Source organism: Solanum tuberosum, unplaced genomic scaffold (assembly GCF_000226075.1).
Source record: "Solanum tuberosum cultivar DM 1-3 516 R44 unplaced genomic scaffold, SolTub_3.0 scf00386, whole genome shotgun sequence".
NCBI classification, from domain to species: domain Eukaryota; kingdom Viridiplantae; phylum Streptophyta; class Magnoliopsida; order Solanales; family Solanaceae; genus Solanum; species Solanum tuberosum.
The window spans coordinates 381,181-408,909 of record NW_006239320.1 but is presented as its reverse complement, the minus strand read 5'-3'; the positions used below and the strand labels follow the sequence as shown (position 1 = coordinate 408,909).

The 27,729-nt window shown below is 31.6% G+C and overlaps 1 protein-coding gene and 1 pseudogene across 1 annotated transcript; both read right to left on the bottom strand.

Annotated features, from left to right (window-relative positions):
* Nucleotides 1-10,715: 10,715 nt before the first annotated feature.
* Nucleotides 10,716-12,013, bottom strand: LOC102603348 (phospholipase A1-II 1-like). The gene is made up of 2 exons (XM_006362383.1): nt 11,423-12,013; nt 10,716-11,321 (listed from the first exon to the last, which is right to left on the bottom strand). Exons 1-2 carry the CDS (start codon nt 12,011-12,013, stop codon nt 10,716-10,718), a joined length of 1,197 nt encoding a protein of 398 aa, XP_006362445.1.
* A 10,955-nt stretch (nt 12,014-22,968) lies between these two features.
* LOC102597375 (phospholipase A1-IIgamma-like) lies at nt 22,969-24,255 on the bottom strand (annotated as a pseudogene).
* Nucleotides 24,256-27,729: the final 3,474 nt, after the last annotated feature.

The window sequence follows — 27,729 nt, the reverse complement described above, 5'->3', positions numbered from 1 at the left end:
TTCCTCACCACCACTGTGATTATCATGAAAGGCTAGAGGTAGAACTTCTTCATTCTTCATTTCATAAACTACTATTGTCCCTTTATTTTGCTCTGAATCTTCTGCACCTTTCAATTCTATTCCCTCCCCTTGATTGCCATATTGTTCGTGATCCAGGCTTTGTGTTAGTCCACTCTCCACGTCATTCTCCTTCTGCTCAATAGATTTCCCTGCCTTTTCTTCACATTGCTTTTCATTTGCTTGTTGATCACATGTATTCCTACTTTCTGTAAAGGTTTTATTAACCCATTCTTTTGTGCCTTCTTCAATCATTTTGTCCAGTTTGTCTGCTGGATCAGTCTCATCATCCTCTCTTAGTGCGTCAAAGGTATTTCCATCATGATAGTATATTTCTCCTTCAATGCGCCCCGTTTTATCTCTCTTATACTTATTTCTTCTGCTTACCATCCATTCTTGTTTATTTTGTTTGTTCCCAACAACCCTTCCACTTGCTAGTATTCGTCTTTGCTCAGCTGTTGTACCCAGTTTCTCTGTTTCCTTCTCCTGCCCATCAACTTTATCCCCTACATCCTACAATTCTGGGTGTAGTGCCCAACAATTGTGTTCATCATGCCCTTGTAGGCAACACTCATTACAGTACTTTGGTAAATAGTCATATTGAATCTTAATCCACTTGCTTTTGATATGTCCCGTGATATCATCTTCCTCATTTATTTTCACTCGTTGGGGAAGCCTTGCCGTCAGATCCACTTCAATTTTGACTCTGGCGCAGCTTGGCCTGGTTTGATTCTTTGTCGCCATATCCACAGTAAGAGGTTTTCCAACTGCACTTGCTATCGAGAAGATTGCTTCCTTGGCAAAGAAGTTTGGTGGAAGATCTGGGAAAGAAATCCATGCTACACCAATGGTAGTTTCGACCTCCGGTTCAAACCATGTATCCCATTTAAGCGTTCTCATCTGCCAATAGTTTTCTTTCGCCTTAATATAGAATGCCGCTGTTGATAATAGCTGCACATAATCCTCCATCGTAGTAAGTCTTATTAGAATGTGCCTCGTGTCTAGAACTCCTATTGTACATTCACTTTTGATTCCACATTGTCCTGGTATCGATCTCCTTAATTCTTGTATCTCCGGTTTGCCATATGAAAATTTGCCAATAATGGCATACTGCAGATTCTCCTGGGCAATGAGTGATTTGACTTCCGATGTTTTCCACGTAATGCTGGGTTCTCCATGAATAATTATTACTGGTTTAGGGGAAACTTTAGGAATCAGGGGAGTAGTGGGTTTTGGGTTAAGGATTTTTGCATATTGGGTAGGTTTTGGTTCTAGAAGGGTTGGTTGTGCTCCAGGTTTGTCGTGTATGGGGAGAGGTGGAAATTCCTCCGATGGAAAAATCCCACCGGCGGTGGTTTTGGTCATGATGGCCGCCACTGGTGTTAGGTTTTTAAGAGTCTTTATTTATTTTTATAAATCCTCGTATTTTTTAGCTATGCTTGGTTAGAATATTGTACACTTTGTTAACGTTGAACCATTTCCAACCTAGCAATCACAACAGATTGTAATGTCTAGATGGTGAATCTAGGATTTAAAAATTCCGAATAGATTAATATTAAGCTAAAAGAAGAGGTTCTACCTTAGATAGAATCCGATCGCATGGGTGGATCTTTCAGCTTGTACCAGCAGTAAAAAAACACCATTTCATGTTTTCTATAGGGACACTGTTAATTATATTTAGTTTCTATCAATTTTTCAAGATAAATATACATATAAGTACATGATTTTTATTAGTAAAAAAATACATGATTATTTTCGAAATTGACGAATGCACGTTCACACCAAAACAGGTGGATCCGCCTCTGTCTAGCACTATTAATTGTTTCACAGTTACTTAATTTCTTGCAATGAGTTAGCACTTAGCAGCATAACATTCATGACTACTTTTTGTATACTTTATTTGTTAAAAGCTTAAATGGATCAATCATGTACAGCTTGCACTTTCTTAAAGTTGAACCATTTGCAATCATAACAAATTATTATTCCCCACCACACCCGTCCCCCTTTTACTTCTTTCACAACTATTTTTTGTCCAATATAGGAATTACTCTTCCGTTGATTTGTTATTCTCATGAAAAAAAAGTATTTATTATGAATTTATTTTACTAAATTAATCATTTTAATGATATTTAAAAGATTTAAATTTGACCGCTACTTCTTTATATTGTCACTTAATGACATTAGTATTGAAAAAAAATTATAATTTTTTTATTTGCTAAGATAACTAAATGAAAAAAAAGTTTAGTATAAAGATCAAGAGAAATGAAACAAAAAGAGTAGAAGCATAAAATTCATGACTAATTGTTTCCGTAATAAATTAGAATTTTTATTTTATTTTATTTTTAAAAAAGTGGGGTAAGAGAAATTGGGAGGGGATTATAATCTGGCCAATTAAATCTTCACCAATAAGGTGGCAGTTAATTTACGGTATTTGACTTATTTTTATCATTTATCCTTGGTGTTAAAAAGTAATATTTTAAAATTTTATACAAACACTTCAAAAGTAATTAAAAACTATTTCGTCTTAAAAAAAAAAATAAGTCAATCCAAACAGGCTTAGAACATGTTTGATTTGATTTTTGGCTTTGGGCTTAAAAATTATAGTGTAAAAAGTAAATTACATCATATCCCTACTTTTTTCTAATTACGATAATCCCTTAAAATTTGTACCTTTCAGATACATAAGTCACCATCCAGATGCATTAATTCACTATCCGAATACATTAATTCTAATACAAGAAAAATCTTTATGTTGCGCTAAAAAGGGAATAAAATCTGAAAATTAATTAAATCCCATAAATTACGATTATGTTTCTGTCACACCCCGAGCCTACACCATGAATGTGGCCGGCACTCGAAGACCAATGCTGGCCCCAATCGAACCCTTGGCCTAGCTTACTTAACTCAGCGGAAGACTTAACTCAACAAAATAAACTCAAGTAATAGTTTAAATGATAACATCTTAGCCAAAATGGCAACTTATGTCTCAAAACAAAGTATTTGTAAATACATAGCTGAGAGACTCAAAACTTACTGTCTGACTGTCTATGAAGCCTCTATAATACTGAGATGAATATTGGGACAGACCCCACAACATCATAATAAAGAAAACTAGGAAAGAGAAATAAAAGAGTCCTCCGGAATGCAAGGAGGCTCACCACTGACTTTGGAGTGCTCAACTGGATCAACGGCGCGCTAGATGTTGATCCTGGTTACCTGCGTCTGCATCATAATAAGATGCAGGCCAACTGGCATCAGTACATTGAATGTACGAGTATGCGAGTTGGAATGCTAAACACAACTTAAGCTTGAAAGGAGTACAAAGGACACTTACCTGCTATGTTTAACTCATGAATAACTGAACTCAATATAAAGCAATAAGACACATGCAATATATATAAAGCTTGTAAAACAGTGTAAACAACTTAGTTCGTTAAATATAAAGCAATAACAAACTCAACTATACTTAAATATAAAAGTAATATAACTTTAGTGGGAGATTCTCGAACCGACAACCATCACTATGAGCCTTAAGTGGTGATATAACGTCTTGCTCGCGCTGCCAAAACTGTCATATACTTTGCCGTCATATAGAACGCTTAACTAAGTGGATCCACTAGTCTATGCTAAAAGCATCTTAAGGATTCATCCAAAAAGTATGATCCTTTACTACCCATGATGGCCACATGGTTTATGGAGACTTGAGTTAATATGAACTTGCATCCCCATATCGGTGCTCAATACTACTCCTAAAATATACTTTAGCTCATATGTTCTTAAAAACATAACTTATTTCTTTGGTTTGAGATAATTACTCAAAACTTAGCTTAAAAGCTCTCTTGGAATCGATGTTCCCTTTTTCTTACTCATATATGAAAACATTTATAGACTCTTTGGGAATACTTAGATCCCTAATAGTTTTCTGAGAAATGAACTCATCTCTTTACTCTTTTATTAACTTGAAACTTGAGCCTTAAAACGAAGTTAAAATGTTTAATAAATACTCTTGAAAACTTTAAGAACTTTGCTTTTGACTTGTTTCATAAACTTCGAGACTTGACTCTTAACTTCTTTGACTTCCTTGAATTGAATTATGGATTCAAGGCTCATGATCTTATTTTTATGGATGATTTCATGATGTTTAGATGTACCTTAGAGTGTTGGAATCAACTAGAAAGCGTAGGTACATTGCTTAGGAATAAGTACGAAAAGGTGGGGAACGAATGGGGAGAATTGGCGTCTCTGGCGCTCTGAGAAGCCTGGCTGGCGCGACACGCCAGAGGCCAAACTTCAGAGAAGGTTTTGTGGTGCTCTGGCAGGCCCGGCGCCCCAGCCCTTTTTTCCCAGCGACTTCCAACTTTTCTCTTCCGTTCTTCCTCTCTAAACCTCCCTAACTTCCATAGTTCCTTCCCCAAACACTTAGGATCAATTGTACCCTCAATATACAACCAATATAACTCGAAAAATAACTCTGAAACATGAATCAACTCACCCCCAAACATCAACAACTCAACCAACAAGAATTCTACAATTTGTTCTTCAAGAACCTTACTTCTTCAACATGTAAACAACTCAAAACAATTGGATTGAAACAAGTTGGTGTGTGGGTGAACTAACCCAACACAAAAAGATCTCACATACCTTAATAGGGATCACCCCCGACGAATTCCACTGGCAAGCTTGGATGATCTTGACGAATTCTTGCCTTTTTCTCCCTTTCTTTCTTCTTTTCTCTCTTCTCCAAGCCCTAAGCGTATTTCTCAATTCTCCAAACTGACTAAGTCATGTTTTTACCCCAATAAATCCCTAAAAACGAATTAGGAAATTAATTAGAGAAAAGACTATTTTGCCCTTCCCTAAATCCGGATTGGGACTTTCCTCAATCTAACAGCCCAACTTTCGAAAGGTTATCTCACTGATACGATGTCAAAATCGTGCAATCTCGGTGGCGTTGGAAAGATCCTTCCAAGAGATTTGCAACCATATCTGGAAGTACACCTAACTCATCCTGAGCTAGGAATTATGCAAAACTCACTTTCTTAACTTTTAGACAATTTCCAGATTTCCTTATTCTTTCCAAAAACCAATGTTTTCATATTTTAAACTCTTTATAGTCGTTTCTTGGTGCGAGATGTTACAACATCTCCCCCTTGGGAACATTCGTCCTCGAATGTGCTTTATTTCACTAAGCTAAAGGTAGCAACATCAAGTTCAACACTCAACAAGCAAAAGCAAGTAACAACATGCATACTCATAATTTAGCTAGTACTAAGAAGAGGATTAGTACCTTGATCTGAATTTTCTCCGGATTCAAAGAGATGTGGATATCTCTTCTTCATATCCTCTTCAGTTTTCCAAGTAGCTTCTTCAACAAATTGGTTCCTCCAAATGACTTTGACTAATGTGACCTCCTTTGTTCTCAACTTGCGAACTTGGCGATCTAAAATCTGGACCGGAATCTCCTTATAAGATAAATTATCCTTAATCTCAACATTTTCAATTTGTACTATCAATGAAGGATCTCACATGCACTTCTTCAACATAAAGATGTGAAATACTGGATGAACCGTGGCTAATTCCTGTGGAAGCTACACTGTTAATCCTCTTGGCTATGCGATAAGGTCCAATATACCGGGAACTAAGCTTCCCCTTCTTACCAAACCTCATAACACCCTTCATGGGTGAAACTTTCAAATACACCCAATAATCTACTTCGAACTCTAACGCCCTTCTCCTAACATCAGTGTAGGATTTCTAACGACTCTGTGCTGTTTTCAATCTCTCTTGAATTACTTTCACTTTCTCTATAGCTTGGTGAACTAAGTCTGGTCCTATTAACCCTGCTTCACCAACTTCAAACCATCCAATAGGAGATCTGCATCTTCTCCCATAAAGAGCTTCAAATGGAGCCATTTGGATGCTAGAGTGAAAACTGTTGTTGTAAGAAAACTCGATAAGAGGTATGTGATCATCCCAATTTCCCTTGAAATCAATCACACAAGCACTCAACATATCTTCTACTGTCTGAATATTGCACTCTGCTTGCCCATCTGTCTGGGGATGAAATGCAGTACTCAAGTTAACCTTCGAGCCCAAACCTTTCTGAAAAGATTTACAGAACTGTGCAGTAAATTGTGCACCTATATCTGATATAATTGAGACTGTGACTCCATGAAGTTTCACCACCTCCTGAATGTACAACCTAGCATAATCTTCTGTTGAATGGGTAGTCTTTACCGACGAAAAGTGGGTTGATTTTGTCATTCTGTCGACAATCACCCAAAAAGAATCATATTGTCTGCGAGACCTTGGCAATCATGTGATGAAATCCATATTAATCATCTCCCACTTCCAATCTGCAAGTTCTATATTCTGCGCCAAACCACCGGGCCTTTGGTGCTCGACTTTCACGTGCTGGCAATTTGGACAGTTAGCAACAAACTCTGCAATGCCCTTCTTCATGTCATTCCACCAATACACTTCTCTCAAATCGCGATACATCTTTGTGGAACCTGGATGAATGGAATATCTGGAGCTATGAGCTTCCTCTATGATCCTCTCTTGGAGTTCATCCACCATTAGTACACATAATCTACCTTGGTATTTTAACACACCATCTCCCCCTTGTTCGAAAGCTAATACTCTCTGCTTTTGAACATTTGCCTTTAAGTCAAGCAAAATGGGGTCTTGGTCCTGCTTTTCCTTCACCTCTGACACTAGTGATGATTCAGCCCCGTTCGTCACCACTATTCCTCCTTCAGTGGAATCCATGAGTCTGACTCCCAAGCTTGCAAGTCTGTGCACATCTTTGGTTAACTCCATTTTCTCTTCGTCAACATGGGTGGTACTACCCATAGATAACCTGCTTAAAGCATCAACAACAACATTAGCCTTACCTGGGTGGTATAGAATACTCATGTCATAATCCTTAAGTAATTCCAACCACCTCCTCTGCCTGAGATTGAGTTCTTTCTGAGTGAACACATATTGCAAGCTCTTATGATCTGTGAATATATCGACATGAACACCATACAAATAGTGTCGCCAAATCTTCAAGGCGAAAACTACAACAGCCAACTCTAAGTCATGGGTTGGATAGTTCTTCTCATGAACTTTCAACTGTCTGGAGGCATAAGCTATCACCTTGCCATTCTGCATTAGGACACAACCCAAGCCTACTCTAGATGCATCACAATACACCACAAAGCCTTGAGTACCCTCTGGTAAGGTCAAAACTGGGGCACTAGTCAACCTCTTCTTTAATTCCAGAAAGCTTTTCTCACAAGCTTCAGACTATTGAAAGTTCACTGTTTTCTGAGTCAACTTCGTCAAAGGAGATGAAATGGACGAGAAACCCTTAACAAATATCCTATAATAGCCAGCCAAGCCTAAGAAACTCCTAATATCAGTTGGAGATGTGGGTCTAGGCCAATTCTGCACCGCCTCAATTTTCTGAGTATCAACTCTATAACATCTCCGGAAATAATATGGCCCAAGAATGGCACAGACTCAAGCCAAAACTCACACTTAGAGAACTTGGCATACAACTCCTTATCTTTCAAGGTTTGAAAAACTATTCTAAGATGACTAGCATGATCTTTTTCATTCCTTGAATAGATTAGTATGTCATCAATGAAGACAATGACAAACATATATAAATAAGGTTTGAAGACTCTGTTCATAAGATCTATGAACGCTGCTGGTGCATTGGTCAAACTAAAGGATATGACCAAGAACTCATAATGACCATATCTAGTCCTGAATGATGTCTTTGGAATGTCGCATTCCCTAACTTTCAACTGATGGTAGCCTGATCTGAGGTCAATTTTTGAAAAACAGGTGGCACCCTAAAGTTGATCAAATAAATCATCTATCCTTGAAAGATAATACTTATTCTTGATGGTTACCTTATTTAATTGACGGTAATCTATACACATCCTAAGGGAACCATCTTTTTTTTCTCAAATGTGAAAACATTTATAAACTTCTTTGGGAATACTTAGTTCCTTAATAACTTTTGAGAAACGAACTCAACACTTTACTCTTTACTTTACTTGAAACTTGAGCCTTAAAACGAAGTTTAAACGTTTAATAAAGACTCTTGTAAACTTTTAAGAACTTTGCTTTGACTTGCTTCTTAATTTCTAGACTTGACTCTTAACTTCTTTGACTTTGATCTTAACTTTCCTTGAATTGGATTATGGATTCAAGGTTCATGATCTCATGTTTATGGATGATTTCATGATGTTTAGATGTACCTTAGAGTGTTGGAATCAACTAGAAAGCGTAGGTACATCTCTTAGAAACTAGTACGAAAAGATGGGGAACGAATGGGGAGAACTGGTGTCCCTGGCGCTCTGAGAGGAGCGGGGCGCTAGCCCTCAATATTCAGAAACCAGTCTGGGGCGCTCTGGCTGGCGCGGCGCCCCAAGGGTGAACATTCAGAGACCCTTTTGGGGCACGCTGGCTGGCGCGACGCCCGACCCCTATACCCATGTGTTTGACGACTTTGCTTCTTATTTTTTCATCTCTAAACCCTCCAATCTTCCCTAGTTCTTTCCCAAACACTTAGGGTCATTAGTACTCTCAACTTACAACAGATCTAACTCGAAAATCCACCCGGAAACACGAATCAAATCAACAAGGAACTTCAACAACACAACCAATCACTGAATTAAAACAAGTTGGTGTGTGGGTGAACTAACCCATCACTAAAAGATCTCACATACCTTAATAGGGATCACCCCCGACGAATTCCATTTCAAACGCTTGACGTTCTCGGCGAAATCTTGGTTTTTCTCCCTTTCTTTCTTCTTTTCTCCAAGCCCTAAGCGTATTCTAATTTTCCAAAACTGAAATAAGTTCTGTTTCTACCCCAATAAACCTCTAAAAATGAATTAGGAAATTAATTAGAGAAAAGACTAGTTTCCCCTTCCTTAAATCCTAATTGGGACTTTCCTCAATCCAACAACCCAACTTCCGAAAGGCATATCTCACTCATATGATGTCGAAATCGCGCAAATTTGGCGGCGTTGGAAAGATCTCTCCAAGGGCTCTCCAACCATATCAAGATATGTTCCTAAATTATCTTGAGCTAGGAGTTATGGACGTTTGAAAATGGCCAAAACTCACTTTCCTAACTTAGACGAAATTTCCAGATTTTCTTATTCTTTCCCAAAAAAAACAATATTTTCATATTTTAAACTCTTTATAGTCGTTTCTAGGTGCGAGATGTTACATCCATAACCAACTCAAATTATGGAAAATTTACAAATATTTTATTAATTGTTAACAAATCATAACTACTACTGTTACTTCTTCTTTTTTTCTAATTTACGTTTTAGTGTTGAAAATTTGAAGTTCACTTATTTTATTTTATTATAAATTTTGGAGTATTTTTAAAAATAGGTAAAAAAAAAAAAACTCATAAATATCATTTTAAAACTTTCTTGTCTAAAAATATCTTTAACCTACAGAAAAGAGACTGATTTTGAATTTCAAATGTGAATGAGATAATAACTATCAAGATTTTGTGACTAAAAATAAGGAGAGATTTGTAGAGTGAAATAAGGAAGGGATAAATGTTGGTTTTGGGAGTTAGAATTTATGTATCCAGCGTTTAGGGGTTTGGACGGAGTAAAATAAGGAATTTTGAAAAAAATTTAGAATTGGTGGGAATAATGGAAATTATGCGGGGGGGGGGGGGTGGTGTATATCCCTTGGATAAAGGTAGACGGTCTGAACCATTTTAAGAATCAAGAAGCCCATTCTTCCAATTGGGCCTGAGACCCAACTCTGTGCTTAACAATAAAGGAAAAATTATGCAGAATAACATACATTTAACCTATATTAGGTACCGTACTATACTACTATAGCTACGGTTTAAGAAAAATCGTAATTCACGACTACAGTTTCCCAAATTCTTGTTATTCGTTTGAATTGTATAAATCTAGAATCTGTATAATTCAGTTCGTGATTGTATAAATCTAGAATTTTGTATATGTCTATCCTATCTATTTGTATACGATTTATGAAAAATTCATAATAAAATATTGACAAGCGAAATATACAAACAGAGTTTTGAAAATTCCTAAATGTATAAATACAACATGTGTATATACTTACCCTATTTGTATATTCGCAAGCGAATATATAAACAGACAAAAATATACAATTCGTAGCCTCTATAGCAAACAAAACTATAATTATGAAGTGCATTTATCAAAACTATAACTATAGAGCCTTATTATATTTATTTTGTTTACTATTTCTGAAATTTTCTCTACGTTAAAGGCTAGAAATTAGCCCACCAGGCCTTACCATTTATCCTACCACACTGATGCTCATATATCATATACAAACCTTGAATAACCCGATTTGCACAGATAGACCGCCTAATCAACTAGCGATATTGATTTTTCACTTTTTTTGTAACCATATTTTGCATAATTAGTAGACTAAAAAATATTGTCAATCTTTTAAATAACTGAACAGAACTCATATTGTTATAAAGGAACCATAATACGACTTGCATATATAAAAAATAGGATGTGGTTTCCCCATGATCAGGAAAACCTTTTATTCAAACACAATACATGCATGAAATTAAAGGAAATAACAAAGCAACAATTTGAAATCCAATTGGTCTGATCGATCTCTCAGAAATCATACTCATCACGATCCTGGAGAAGCCAACATCCATCTTCTTGTTGAACCATTCCTTTGTGCTTCTCAGACCACCAAAGGGGAGGAATACAATGTTCATCTTTCAGTATGTTCCACTGCTTGTTCACAAGTGAAATATCGCGATTCACTTCTAGCTTAAAACCTGCAAACATTCCAATTCCTTGAGTCCCAGCAATTCCATGCAAGTATGGTTCCAACAAATGCCAGCTCACAGGTTCTCCTGGAGGCTTCACATACGGAGATTTTGTTGTATCAATCATTATCTCCTGCCCAACGTCAAAATACCCAATGGGTGGGTATTTTGGAACAATATCCAATAAATTATGAATCCTCAAGATGTGAAGATGCTTCAGTTTGGAAAATGCATTGAGAAAATTCACATCTCCAACTTTAGGACTTGCGAATACAAAAGCAGTTACTGGAAACTCCTTGCCATTACTTGCTTTGTTGATTTTATTGAAAGCTATGTCAACTGCATTCAGAGTTGCAAGTGATGCACCTAGGCTGTGTCCAGTCACAGTTATGCTCACCTCTTCATGCTTATATTCCTCCACCAATCTTTTCACTTCTTCCATTACCTAAAAGTAAGAAAAAAAAATGATGAATTGAATTGTTAGATCGACTCGATCTATAGGTAATTATCATATGAAGTAAAAGAAAGTTAACATGATGCGCGCACCTGATCCCTAACACAAGTTTTATTAAACTGTGATCGTGGATTTTCCGTTGTATAAATGTTATGGAAGCCATGATGTACCAAAGGATGAAACAAAGGAAGCAAACCTCCATCACCAAAAACTTTGGGTGCTGGGACAAGTAAAAATTGAAGGTCATTTACCCACTCCAATACTTGCAAAGTTCCTCTCCAATTAATCACAATATCCCTCCTTCCTAGTGAAGCTTTACCCTCATCAGTAGCCACAGCAATATATCCCATAAAATTTGATTCCTTACTCCATGCTTCTCTTGAAAATGATTTTGTAATGAAAGCATCAGGAAGTGGCATGGATGAGGTAGCATAGAAATATTTGGTTACACAATACTTTTTTGGGTCAAGTCCAACCTTAGTAAAAAAGTTTTCCATCGAGTATCTGCTAGCTCCTGCATATTTAGACGCTCTCTCTGAGATGAAAGTGTCATAAGTTGCTTGAGCCAATTCTCCATATTGAATGATATATTTGCGAAGATCAAGATCCAAGGGGTTTAATAGCCCATCCCAATTGTTTTTCCCACTAAGTTCCTCCCATTTATCAGCAAATATGCAAGCCATTCTTTTTCTTGATCTTTTATGTTTTTATCACTCTTTGTTTTTTTCCCCTTGGTATGTGAACCACGTTAAGCCCTTGAATTTATAGTGCAACTTTGTTTCCCTCATGCAGAACAATAATTGAAATGGCCAAGCAATAATGCTAAAAATTATTTCTAACTAGATATATACAACTGTACCCTTATCACCTTATGGCCATAAACATAGAGCTGTCACATATAGGGATGGAAATATACAGAGGTAAGGATAAAACTGCACATATACTCTTCTTGGTTAAAATGAATAGGTAGGGGTTTAATCCTCCACCAATAAGGTAGATTTAAAAAAAAAAAAAGTCAAATTGAAGCATTATTGGGTTAAATTTGGACGTTTCAAAAATGAGTTAGGATAATATAAATGATCCGTCCGAATTGTATTTGGGTTGTAATACATTATGTCTAGAAGAACATAACTAAATAATGGGTCACGAGTTAATTCACCCGGCTCTTATCGAGTTCATTTATTTTTGCTTCTCATAATTTGTTTGATTAGCAAACAAAACTAATAAGATTATTTATCTCACCGCCATATATCAATAATTCAAAAATAAATAAATAAGCATATCAATCTTTTGCAGATTAGAATCGTTCCCGTGTTTCTAAAGGGTTTAAATTTTGTCATTGTTGATATAATTTATGTTGTTGTAAGTAACTTTTCTTGAGTTAGCAAACTATACTTACTACTCTCTTTGTCCAATTTTATTTGTCATATTGAATTTTTCAAAAGTCAATTTGACTAATTTTCATAGTTAAATTAGATTACATTAATTCGATATCTTAAACAAAAAAATTAGATATTCAAAAACTATACGAAAAGAACTATTTAATTGCAATTTTTTGCATATCAATATGATGAAAAAATATATTGTAAAATGTTAGTCAAAGTTCTTATAGTTAAACTCTAAAAAAAGAAAACCATGACAATTAAAAATGGACGGAGGGAGTACACTACATCAAAAATGATCTTTAACGGCAATTAATTAACGGCAATAGCTCAATTGCCGCTAAATATGTATTTTTAGTGGCAATTAGCACTCTTTGTATATGTCCCTAAAGTCTTTGGCGACATTGTATTTAATGACACTTAACTAATGTCAGTAAAAACTTTAGCACTCTTTATTGATGTGTCTATTTATTACTGTTAAAAGTTATTTTATTGCCGTGATAGTATGTTATTTTTTATAAAGACAAAAAGAAAACATGTGATAGAGTAGATCGTAAAACTTTCTTGGAATACGCAATCCAATCATGCATGTTGGAGATCATCAAGTTGGTTTGATATTGCAAAAAATATTTGAATTACTAGTGTATTGAATTAAAAAGCATATCTAGTGAATAGTAAATACCAATCTACCCACTAAGCTAATCCCTTTCATGGCAGGTCAGAAAAAAAAAATAATACCTCAGAAAAATCAATATACGATATGGGACATGCAACTTGTCCCGATTTAAGCACGTGGAGGATCATTGAAATATTAAAGTTCTATTTTTCATTTTGTAATTTTCTCTCATGTTTTTTTTTTTTTTTTTACTTTTTCTATCTTCATTTTTCTTTTAGAAAAATAAAAAAAGATAGAATGTATTAACTAAATTAAAGATATGTAAAATATATTTTTAATCTTATGATCTTAAATATGCATGTCATATAAAAAATTAGAAATAACGAATTGTCAAAAAAGAAAAAAAAACATATTTTTGAAATAGACTTAAAAAGATAAACGAAACAAACTGAAATTAAGATGTAGTAATCACATGAGAATTCTACAAATATTTACATTCTATTAATCCTCTTTTCACAATATACAATATATAGTGATACTCTGAAGACCATTGATTATATGGTAATCACAACTAATTTATCACGTATTATTATAATAAGAGTAGTTACTATTGATTTGTGAGGACTCATCAATGATGACATAATCCAACGAATTTAAGAACCATCGAACTATTAGTATTTCAGTTGGGTGTTCGATCCGACGAAAGCTAAGATTGAAGTGTAGTGATGGGGTCAGAAATTTTGACAAGAGTATTTAAACTTTAAAAAGTGAATGATATTTCTGTTTCTTTCCCTTTTTAATTTTTTTTTTATTGAAATGCAGTAGGCAGGAATAGAAACAGGGACCTTAGGCTCTGATCTGAGCACGCTTACAATTGGATCAAAGACCTTTGTTGTATTTAAGAGGAGAAAATGACATAAATAGTCCCTTAACTATAGATGTAGGTCTAAAATGGTCCCTTAACTATACACTTAACGGATTTAGTCATTTAAGTATTCAAAAACTTATCAGGTTTGATCTTTGTCAAATTTTAATACAAATAACTTAGGTTTATATTAATGGAAATCTTCGTGAAATAAAATCTTTAACCTATTTTTTAAGTTGTTTCTCTATCTCAATCCTTTTCTTCAAACTACTCTTATGAAAAGAACAATATCGTGAACGATTCAAGATAAAATTAATGAGGAAAGAAGATATAAGTCCTAATTTTATTCAATGGAGGATAAAATTAAGCATATAATTGTTGTTATTGACTTATATATGCACTTGAATATGCTAATCGGTGCGAATTTATTTAATTTACTCAAATTTCTTTACGTAAAATAAAATGAATAGAATAATAAAATTGATCTATTTAAAATTTTTTGCAAACCTACCATTTTATAAATTTCAATTTCTGAAAAATTAAACAAATTCCGTTCAATGAAGTCATTGGAGTACAAACGTTGAATTTAACGGGTAATAATTTTTTTTCTTTTTATAATAAAACTAGGAAACTTATCCGCGCTTCGCACGGTATAACAATAATTTAGAATGAACTTTTTATAAATTAAATAGAAATAAAAAGAAAAATTATATTTTAATTATAGCTAAGACTTGTTTTTCTTCTTAAATAATTATTTATTTTTCTTTTAATTTTAACATTTATCTATTATAGTTACAGATAGTTACCTATTGTTAATATACTGGACATTATCTTTTTCCTTATCTTCTTCAATAGTTTTTTAATACAATAAATAAATGGAACAAAAGATAAAAAATAAAAAAATTAAGTAAGAAATAAGTAAAAATATTGACCGTAAAAAGGTATCACATAAGATTTTTGATTCTTTATCTGAATTTTTCTTATTAATAATGGATATTAGATTCTTTAAAACAATTAAATGAAAATAATAGTGAAAGATGTCAATAGAAAATACGAAAAAAAGTTATGAATAGTTGTTATAAAAAAAGTATCATATCGTCTTGTATATGCGAAATTTTATGTGTATATACGATATAGATAATCAGAAAAATATAAGAAAATAAAATAATTGATGGAACATCTATTAATAATATTGAGTTATCTATCATGTAGAATAAATATAAAATTGAATACTTTCACTTTCATGGATAATGCATTTTTTTCTTTCTTTTTTCCAAAAAAAGGTATTATATACATTTATAAGCTCATGATAATATATATATATATATAAAGAGATGAATTAACCAACTTCTAACTACCATTAGGCATTAATATACAAAGAAGTTACTAATTTACTTGAATGATATCTTTATTAAGAAAAATTAAAAAATTACCGTTACTTAGTGAATAGTTTGACTCTTGCAATGATATATTTATTAAGAAAAATTAAAAAATTATAGCTACTTAGTGAATAGTTTGACTCTTGCACTACTCATAGCAATTATTTCAAATGCATGCATGTTATTAATTTTATGAACAAATATAAATGACTTATTTTTAATAGTAGACTTCTTATTTTCCTTTTAATTTCTTGTTAAGAAATTGTTTATATTTTTGAGTCATAAACTTCAAAATAGTTTTCAAAGTTGCACTAATATCAATCATTAATCATATTATTGAACAAAGTTAATCTAAGAAAATAATATATCATAAAAGAAATTGAAATAAAGTAGGAGCAAAATTTATTTTTATGAATTTAAAAATTAAGTGCATAAAATCACTTTAGAAGAAATTTGTTGTATGTACCAAGCTTCTCAATATAGATGACATAGCATGTATCATTAAAATTTGGCAAATGTTGAGCAAAAATTAGTAATGAAGCAAAAATATAAAATTTTCAACCAATAAGATGAGAAATCTTAGCCTATGAGGAAATTTTACAGAGAATAGAACACATATAGTAAGTGTAATTAAGATAAATATTCATCAATACATGATCTCATTAGATAAATTGCTACTACTCCAAAAAATAAATTAAAATACATTGAAAATTATGTGGAAGCATTTCTTAAGAACAACTAAAACTAAAATAAGTTCATGTATGCATAGTTTGGTAGTGAAAGATACATATATAGGCTAATTTTTGTCTTTTAATCTCCCATCTTTTAATACATTATTACTCCACATTAATAAAATTAATTAAAAAATATAAAATTAAAGGTGGATGAATCATATAAAATCTCCAATTAAGAAGGTAATTATAGTGGGAGGTGAAAAGTTGATTGAATTGAATTAATATTTTTTTAATTATAAAAAAAAATAAAAAAAATCTCCCATCTTTTAACATGTTATTACTCCACATCAATTAAATTTAATTAAGAATTATAAAATTTAAGGTGGAAAATACATGAATCTATATTATAAACTCTAATAAAGAAGACAATTATAGTGGGATGAATATATACCTCAAAAAAAATTCTATTAAAATAATTTTAAGATCTTACAAATTTATACATTAAATAATTGAAAGTTATGAATATGAAAAGTTTGAAAGTTATGATTTTATTCATTAAGGAACTATGAGTTAAGGGGAAGCTTTTACAAAATAAAACAATTGAAGAAATTTTAAAAGAGTAAAAAATAGGAGATAAAAGATAAATAAGAATGGAGATCGTAGAGATGTGCTACATCACCTTGTTTATGTTTCTCCTTTATATATATATAATAGCATGTTCAAGTCCTTAGTAGCAATAATATGCTTCATTTTATCCTCTGTTGAATAAAATTATGACTTATATTTTCTTTTCTCGTGAATTTTATTTTAAATCGTTGAGGTTAAGGTTCTTCGCATAATGTTAATTTGAAGAAAAAGTAGCGGAGAGAGAGAAACAACAGAAAAGATTGCTAAAAGATTTAATTTCTCGAGGCATGAATTTCGTGAATATAAACCTAAGCTATTTGTATTAAAAATGGACAAAGACCAAACCTGATAAGTTTTTGAATACTTAAAGGACTAAAATCGGTAAGTTTATAGTTAAGGGACTAAAACCATTAAGTGTGTATATAGTTACGAGACCAAAGGTGATAAGTTTTTGAACAGTTAAAAGACTAAATCTGTTATGTATATAGTTAAGAGACCATTTTAGACCTACTCCTTAATTCACTAATTCTTTTCATTTATCGTAGACTCACGTGCATATCCTGGAGTCCTGAATTAAAATCTTTCGCAAATACAATAATTTTCTGAATAAACATCTTTGCATTTATGGTTTACCCTAGACTCGTAGAATTAGTTATTACAAGAGAGTTTCAAAATCAAATTGAAATCAAGAAATAATATGGGGGGCACAAGAATCCTTTAATTTCCTACATAATATACAGGAAGAGAGGCAGCAATGGAGAACAAGATGGGGGGAAAACGCAAAGAAGAAGAGGAGAAAGAGTCGGTAAAGAGAGAAAATAATTTAGGAGAATTAAGGACAAAATAAAATGGGTAAATAATATATGTTCAGCGGGTCGGGTCAAGTAGGATGGCCATTAAATGGTTTAATGAATACTTTATTTGTCCCTAATTATTTGTTCATTTTTTATTTTTTAGTTGTCCCTAATTATTTGTTCATTTTGACAAACCAAGAAAGAATAATTTTTTTACTTATTATACCCTCAATTAATTACTTTGAAAAAGATAGAACTTTTTGAAAATCTTAAATTTTTAATTTATCCACTTCACAATTAATAGAGGTAAAATGGTAAACTCACTATGTCAATCATTGTTTTCTTAATAAGTGTGTCAATTTAAAAGTGGACAAGTAATTAGGTACTGATAGGAGTATTTTTTATTTTCTAAAATTTTGGTTTTTAATAAAAAATTATGTCAACAAATTTAAATTAAAAAAATCAATTAATTAGGTTGAGCGACTTTACAAGTAAAACACCTCATAGTTAAGTGACTTTTTGAGAAAAGAGTGCATGGTTTAGTGACTTTCTAAGAGAATAGTGCATAGTTAAGTAAATATCTGCGATATGATCTCTATTCTAATCATGGTAATTGATAAGGACCACTACAACACAATCTATTTTTAGCTACAAAATTTAAGCTACAAATTCAAAAATCGTGGCTATAATTTAGTAATAGCTACAAAAAAATTAGTTTTATAGTTATTTAAAAATTCGTAAATTTTCTTAGCCACAAAAATTAATTTGGCGAAGCTAAATCCTCATTTTTGTTACAATTGCTAATAATTGTGGCAATAATTATATGAATAGCTACAACTTTATTGCTACAATTCAATTTTGTAGCTGGTTAAAAAATGTTACCACACAATAAAAATTATTGTAGCAATAGCAACTCTTTAGCCACAATAAATTATTTGAAACAAGATGATGTAGCTAAATAAATACTTTTGCTTCAAGTTATAAAAAATTGGGGCAATAGTTAAATGATATAGCCACAAGTCTTTTGCTATAGTAAAATTTTGTGCTAATGATTAATTTATGCCACGAGTTAAAATTTACCATAGCAATAATAACCTTTTAGCCACAATAAATTATTTAAAATAAATTATTATAGCTAAATAAATTTTTTTGCTTCATGTTGTTAAAAAATGTGGCTAAAGTTAATGATATAGCTATAGATTTACTGCTTTAATACAATTTCGTAGCTAATTTTTTGGGTCACACGTTGATTTTTTTTGGTATTAATGATAATTATTTTATCCATAAAAGTTTGATTAAAACAAAATATTATGGCTAAGTAAATATTTGTTTTGCGTACTAAAAAGCATGACAATAGTTGGTTGAATAGCTATAATTATTTGTCATGACAAGATGATATAGCCAAAAATATATCATTGTGTTAAAATTTTGTAGCTTATAAATTATTTTTTTACCGCGGATTAAAATTGTTGCAACAATAATAATCTTTAGCAACGTCAAAATATACCTTTCTTGCATCTAAATATAACTGGAGTTATTAATCATTCAATTTTACACAGTCTTGCTTGTAAGTTTCAAATATAAATATATAGGTAATTATATTTAATTGATTTTAATTAATTAGTCATATCAAATTTAAACAAAACTTCACGAAGTCTCACCTTAAACTTCATCCTGATCAAGTGCTTCCATAATTATTATTTGTCTTAAACGTGTTCCATTGAAGTAATACATTTATCGACCTATTGTAATTAGATGCGTTAATTATTCGATACAATTTAATTTTACATATGATTTAATTTGAATAAATAAGTGTATATATTAACTTTGATTAACTAATTATAGAATATTTAAACAAAACTTTAACAAGTCTACTCAGGCCTCATCCCGATCAAGTGATTATAGAATTGTTATTTGACTCGAACATGTTTCATGAGAACATTATCCACCAATCTAGTGTAAATAAAGGTATTAATAATTTGATTTGATTTTATGGGCATAATTTTAATAAATAGGTAATTATATCTAAAAAATTTGATTAATTAATTTATCAAACTTAAGAAAAGGTACTTCACTAAGTCTCGCTAAAGCTCCATCTTGATCAAGTGCCTCCAATTTTTTTATTTTTTTGAGAATTTTTCTTTGTAATTAGTTTTGTTAATCATATCATTCGATTCGATTCAATTTTACAATGGCTTACTTATAATTTTCAAATATAACTTAATTAAATATATGATTATATTTACTTTAATTAACTAATTATATCAAATTTAAGAAAAACTTCAATAAGTCACACTTAAGTTTCATCATGGTCAAGTGTTCTTAGAATTATGATTTGACTTGCGTATAATCTTCTGAAATAATACAATTATCATTCTAATTTAATTATAGTGGATCATCATTCATCTCAATTCAATTTTAAAGAATCTTAGTTGTGAGTTTCAATTATAATTTAAATAAATAGGTCATTATATTCAATTATAAGTATTTTGAGAATTTTAAGTTTACTCAAACTTAATCTATATTTATGATACCTTTGTGATCTACTATTAGTTTAAATTAATTAATAATTTTTATAAATATAACTACAACTAGTTGACCTAAGAATTTAATAATTGAATATAGTTAATATTTAAGAATTATATTTAAAATATTTAAGAGTCCATTTAAGTCTCTAAATTCAAAACCTAACATATTTATTGAAACAGTGACAAGAGGGAGTATATATTCTGACGTACTTCATCTGTTCACTTTTACTTATCACTTATTCCTAAAATAAATTTTTATTTTTACTGTCACCTTTGACATATCATAAAAGGGAATAAATATTTTATTTTTTCATATTTTACCCTCAACATTAAATACTTATTTTCTAAATTATTTTTCAAGACATCATTTCATAGGGGATAGTTTGGTAAAATACCTATATCACTAATTATTTTCTTAATATATTGTCAAGTCAAACTATGACAAGTAAAAGTGAACAGAGGGAGTCATATATAATAATTTAATAAGTTATAAATAAAATGAGTAAATGTGATTGTATATCGAATATAGTAGTATAATAGTTTTACCTAAAGAAAACTAAAACCAAAGCTTCTTTTTATGATAATGAGGAGGGAAAACAAATTTAAAAGAATTCATGAAAAATATCCCTCCAAATTGTTTCCCTCTATTTTTGGGGCCTAAATTACAGCCTTCTTTTCCTATTAGAGAGCAAAATAAAATTGACAAAAAGGATTGGAAAGCCAAAACCCTAAATTCTCTAAACAGATCCAAAATCCATTCATGAAGAGAGGAGCATCTTCTTCATTTATCTCAAATTCAGAAAACAAAGGTACTGAATTTCTATTGTTTCTTTAACTTATATTTAAAAACACTATGAGTATAATACGTATTATACATTTCAGTTTTAATATCACTATGAATATTCTATTAGCAAAAGTTTCTTGAAGCACTTGCAATGAAAATTCAGTATGTAGTATGGGTTAGAAGCTTTTGATTACCGAATAAAAGTAAAACTTGGATGTGAATGTGAAGGATATTTAGGGGTGAAGATTGAAGGGTGTTAGGTTTGTATATAATGGGTAAATTAATTAGTTCATATTTATATATTACATCTGATGTCCAATCAATATGGTGTAGTTTGAGTACTTTATTTGAAGTTTAAGAAGAAAAAATTGAAATTTGTGGTCTAATATTTTTATAGGTTACAATTGTAGTGATATAGAAGTATTGCATTACAAAAGTAAAGTAAAATTAGAAAACTAATGATGAATTCTGTAATGAACTCCGTAGATTTATTTTATTAGGGAAAAAAGGGGTAACTTTTGATATAATGATGCCAATTCGGTAATGAACTCGTAGCTTTCTAAATCATTGTTGCTAAATGGTTTATTATTTTCTTTATATTTCTTAACAGATTTTTGGACTATATGATACTTGAGAAATATCTTTTAGTTTTACAATTGTTGTCAAACAAGAAAATGATGCAAATTGGCCAAGTCAAAAATCCTCAAAAATTGGTCATAGAAGATGTTGAAGGAAATTTTAGTAAAAATAATGTTTTTAGGTAAAATCTATGATTATATGTACTCCTTAAATTCTATATATAATGTAATTATTTTTTCCTTTTGATACTATTAATTTACTTTATCGAAATTTTGCAGGTAAATTTGTAGAATTATTAGAACAACTTGGAGATAATGGCATGAGAAAAGGAGATGACGATGCCACTTAGAGCCTTAAGCAAGATACTACTATCGTAATAGCTCTTATAGAAGAATTATGTATTGTAAATGTTCTAAAATTGAAATATGTAATTATGTGAAACTTGAAATCTATTTTGGAATTTTAGCCCTATAGTAGAAATTTTTTGTGATTAATAATTCTTATGGCAATATCCTTCATTTGTAGCAATGGATATTTATAGTTGTGGCTAAATCTATATATAGATTATAAAAAATTATAGCTATACATTTTCATCTTTTAACTTTTATAGAAAAATAAACAAAAATAGCTAGATAATTGTGTATTTTGTGGAAAAAATTTAATTCTTAGTCATGTATAAAAAAAGTTTGTGGCAAATACTAAATCATAGCTATAAATTTTCTAACTCATAGCTAAATACAAATATTATTGCCGCGAAACTAAAATATAATATAGCCACGAAGTAAGATTATTCATAGCAAATAAATCAAGTTTTTTGCCACAACAAAATATATTGTGGCTACCATACAAAAGATGCTACAGAATTTATTTGTCGTGGCAAATTTTTTAAATGATTTGCTATAGGTATATATTTTGTAGCAAATTTTCTATATCATTACAGCTACAACATCATTATTTTTGTAGCTATAAGTGTTAGTCCTTACTCCTTAGCCACAGATCATGTAAAGTCTGTAGCTAACTTTTAGCCACGCTACATCTTGCTACGAATGCTACGGAAACAAAAGTTGTGGCTAAAGTGTTTAGCCACAGACTTTTTGATATTTAGCTACGATGTATTTTGTAGCTATATATGCATTTTTTTGTAGTGGACCTTAATTAATTAGATATATGAATCTCAACCTTTAATTCATAATTATGACATGTGGCTTCCATCGAATATAAAACTTGGGAAAATGAAGAGACGGACAAATGGAGAGGAGGGCTATCCTAAAATTATAAGTACTCATATTATAGAGGAACCATAATACATAAATACTATAGGATGTGATTTCCACAAGCTTAAAACCTTTATTCAAACATTATATGAAAGGAAACAATTAGTGATCATGTTTAAAATTCTAGCTCCCGGCCTCAGAAGTCATACTCGTCGCGATCCAACAGAAGCCAAGATCCATTTTCCTGTTGAACCATTCCTTTGTGCTTTTCAGCCCACCAAAACCCAGGAACACAATATTCGTTTTTCAGTATGTTCCACTCTTTGTTGACAAGTGAGATATCGCGATTTACCTCTAGTTTAAAACCAGCTAAAAGTCCTAAACCTTGAGTACCAGCGACTCCATGCAAGTATGGCTCCAACAAATGCCAGCTAACAATTTCTCCGGGAGGCTTCACATAGGGAGATTTTGTGGTATCAATCATTAGCTCCTTTCCAACGTCAAAAAAGCCAATGAGTGGGTATTTCGGAGCAATATCCAATAAGTTATGAATCCTCAAGATGTGAAGATGCTTCAGTTTGGAAAATGCCTTGAGAAAATTGATATCTCCAACTTTAGGACTTGCGAATGGAAAGGCAGTTACTGGAAACTCCTTGCCATTACTTGTTTTGTTGATACCGGCTATGTCAACTGCATTTAGAGTTGCAAGTGATGCACCTAGGCTATGTCCGGTCACTGTTATGCTGACATCTTCATTCTTATATTCCTCGACCAATCTTTTCACTTCTTCCATTACCTAAAAAGAGGGGAAAAAGACGAACTGTAAGATTTTTTAGCTTCATTATAGTCATATTATTATTCAAATTAATGAGAAACGAAGATATATATCAAGTTAATAATAATATGCACCTGATCCCGAACGCTAGTCTGATTAAATTGTGATCGAGCGCTTTCTGTTGTATAAACATTATAGAAGCCATGATGCACCAAAGGTTGAAACAAAGGAAGCAAACCTCCATTACCAAAAACTTTGGGTGCTGGAATAAGTAGAAATTGAAGGTCATTCACCCACTCCAATGCTTGCTTAGTTCCTCTCCAAGCAAGCACAATATCCCTTCTTCCTAGTGAAACTTTACCCTCATCAGTAGCCACAGCAACATACCCCATAAAATTTGATTCCTTGCTCCATGCTTCTCTTGAAAATGATCTTGTAATGAAAGCATCAGGAAGTGGAATGGATGCGGTAGTCACTCGATACTTGAGTGGGTCAAGTCCAACCTTGGTGAAGAAATTTTCCATCGAATATCTGCTAGCTCCTGCATATTTGGACGTTCTATCGGTTATAAAAGTGTCATATGTTGCTTGAGCCAATTCTCCGTATTGAATGATATATTTACGAAGATCAAGATCCAAGGGGTGTAATAGCCCATCCCAATTGGTTTTCCCACTAAGTTCCTCCCATTTTTACGGCCATGCTACCCATATCACTCCTCTCTTTTTGCTTTTTATGTAAAAAAAAATTCTCTTTGTTGCTTCTTATAAGTTCCCTACGATTTTCTTCTTCATTTTGCCGATCTTCAAATGCCAACTTATAGTGAAGCAGCTTATCATGTAAAATGCTTGTCATTTTTATTGTTAACAAGGAAAGTTATCGCCTAAGAGTTGTCAGACAATTCAATAAATACGCGTATCAACCTTATTTGATTCGGTTCTTATTTGATTACATTATTAAGAACACTTGCGAAATCAATAATTTAAAGCTTTATTACATTGTCACTTGCCTCTATATAATTTCATTGGCGTTTTACGCGAATCCACTAGGCAGGGCACCTAGGCTAGTTTTTTAACAAGCAATAGTTTTTAATTTCTCACCTGGCGTTCGAAAAAGAACATTCAGAGAAAAATCTAATTTCTTATTAGGAATGAAAGAATACTTACACATTATTGATTTTTTTTAAGTCCTGCATTAGTGTACCTTTTTGAGTTACCAATTCAAACAACATAAAAATATTTTATATTTACATTTTGACGGTAAATTTGATGTAGCATTAAAAATAAATAAAAAAACTACAACTTGGTACAGCGGGTGGCGACTTGGTACATCTATAATTTAAGCAAATCTTGTATGATATTGTTAGTAGCTCTGATATTGTAAAAAATGTTTGAATTATTAGTGTACAAAATTCAAACCCATTTCTTGTAACCAATCAACCCCATAAGCCAACTTGACTTGCAAATATAAAAAAGTGCCTTGGGAAAATGTATAGGGATCGGAAATCCATCATGCCAACTTGAATTGACCGGGTTAAACTACGTGATCATTGGAAATTGGAACAATTTACAAATAGAAAATAACGTCACTTAGCATATCATTGTTTCATTTTACTTGTTCAGTATTTTGAAAACAAATTTTTATTTTTAATATAGGCAAATAAATTTTAAAAAATCATGTTTTATCCTTAGCATTAGTTACTTATTTTTTTAAATTATATCCAAAATCTAATAGTACTAAACATAAATTAATATAGCTAGGCATTGTAATCCTAAAATAAACAAAAATAATATTGTTAAATAATTTTCCAAATATGGGTGACTATCTAAGGATATTACTCAAATCCAAAATATGTATATTTATAATTATTTTTTAATGAAGCAAAATTTAAAAAGAACAAATAAAAATAAATGGAGAAAATATTTTATTACAAGTGTCTCAAATATTTTATTCCTCTTATCACCACCACCAACTACTATATACTTCATTCCCAGAAAGTGGTTATGACTCTAGGTGCTCTTTTAAGTGTATTAACTTTTTGGTTGTTAATGATAATTAGAAGAAAAATTATGCGGTTAAGTAAACATATACTAGTTAATTAGTTAACATCGCTACAATTTGTATTAATATAATTTGGAGTTTACTTCTAGCTATAATTACATTCTCTCTCGCCTCTCTCCTCTCTTCCTCTCTCTCACCTCTCATCATCATCTCTCTCGCCTCTCTCTCCTCTCTCTGGAATCTCGCTCGTCACTCTCCTCTTTTTCAGTCGTCTCTCCCTCGCCTCTCTCCTCTTCCTGCCCATTCTCTCCTCACCTGCCCAAGTCTGTTTTTTGTTTCTCTCTCTCTCGCTCTCTCGCTTTAGACAAACAAAAATTGTACAAATACAATGTATAATTTGTATTTGTATAAAGCGATATAGAGATTTAGATATACAAATACCAATGTTTTAACTCGATTCATTTGTATAATTCAAATTGTATGTAGATATACAAATACAATAATTGATACATATACATAGTAGTTATGTACAATTATCTAACTGATATACATATACAATTCAACTCTCTCCACTCTCTCGCTCGCCACTCTTTTTCCTATAACATGTAGCTACGAATCATAATTAGCAAACTATAGCTATGGAGCATAATTAAGCTATTTTTGAGTGACTTTATGCAAAAATTTCCCCATAGTTAAAGGGAGTAAAACAAATATTTTACTCCTCCCATCACCACCACCAACTACTATATACTTCATTCCCACAAAGTGGTTATGACTATGTGCTCTTTTAAGTGTATTAACTTTTTGGTTGTTAATGATAATTAAAGAGAAAATTACACGGTTAAGCAATTATAGACTAGTTAATTAGCTAACATAATTACAATTTGCATTAATTACAATTCGGAGTTTACTTCTAGTTATAATTACATTCTCTCTCGCCTCTCTCCTCTCTTCTTCTCTCTGGAATCTCGCTCGCCACTCTCCTTTTTTTCAGTCATCTATCTGTTGCCTCTCTCGTCTCCCTGCCAATCTGTCTCCCGCTTTCCTTCTGCCAAACTTTCTCTCACTTTATACAAACACAAATTATTCATTTGTGTTTGTATAAAATGAGAGGGATGAGATATATAAATACAAATACTCCGCCCTATTCACTTATAATTATACAAATACAATTTTTTCCCTACCCAGTTCTCTTTTGTCTTTCTCTCTCTTGCTTTTATACAAATACAATATTTAATTTGTGTCTGTATAAAGCGAGAGAGATATTGGATATACAAATACAAATGTTTTAACTCGATTCAATTGTATACGAATTCAAATTGCATGTAGATATACAAATACAATAATTGATACATACACATAGTAGTTAGTAGTTAGATATATACAATTATCTAACTAATATGCATATACAATTCACCTATCTCCAATCTTTGCTTTCTCTCACTCGCATCTCTCCTCCTTCTCCCAATCTCGCTCGCCACTCTCCTCCCTATAACTGTGGCTATGAATCAAAATTAGCGAACTATAGCTATGAAGCATAATTAAGCTATTTTTGAGTGACTATATGCGAAAATTCCCTTTAACTAAAGGGGGTAAAATCAGCCTATAAAATTATAATCCTACAACTCGTTAGATTTGGTTGGATCAACAGCTCATTTATTTTTATTATGGCACATTTATTATATTTTTACGGGACTTATTTTGATCCATTTAATATAACCCATTTCAAAATTAAGTTGATTTGCAATTTAGATTGATCCATGAGAAATCGTCTAAATATTTTTATAAAGATTTTTAATTATTAAATATATTTTATATAGTCATAATATGAAATTTTTTTATTAGTTAGTCAGACAAATTATAAAAAATAATTTAAATTGAAAGAATATATATATATATATTGCTAAAAATTAAAATCAAATCAAATAATATCAATTTTTGAAATTATACCAAAACCAAATCAAACAAAAAAAATCTGTTATTTAATTTCTTCGATTTGATTTTTATAAGAGATCTCTTTTTATAAGAAAAAAAAAACATAAAAGGTGAGAGTTTCTCCCTGAACAAACAAACCGACTTTTAAATGTACAAGCAAAGAAACTCTTTAATATTCCTTTACCTTATCTTAATGTTATGTTCTTTTATTTTTCTGTTTGTCTAATTAATTGGTATTTTTCATGACTT

What these genes read in the sequence shown, in the direction of transcription:
- LOC102603348 (XM_006362383.1), bottom strand. Translation starts at nt 12,013, where the DNA reads ATGGCTTGCATATTTGCTGATAAATGGGAGGAACTTAGTGGGAAAAAC. An exon ending in AAACTTGTGTTAGGGATCAG is followed by an intron (nt 11,322 to 11,422) that starts GTGCGCGCATCA and finishes TCTTACTTTTAG; the next exon opens with GTAATGGAAGAAGTGAAAAG.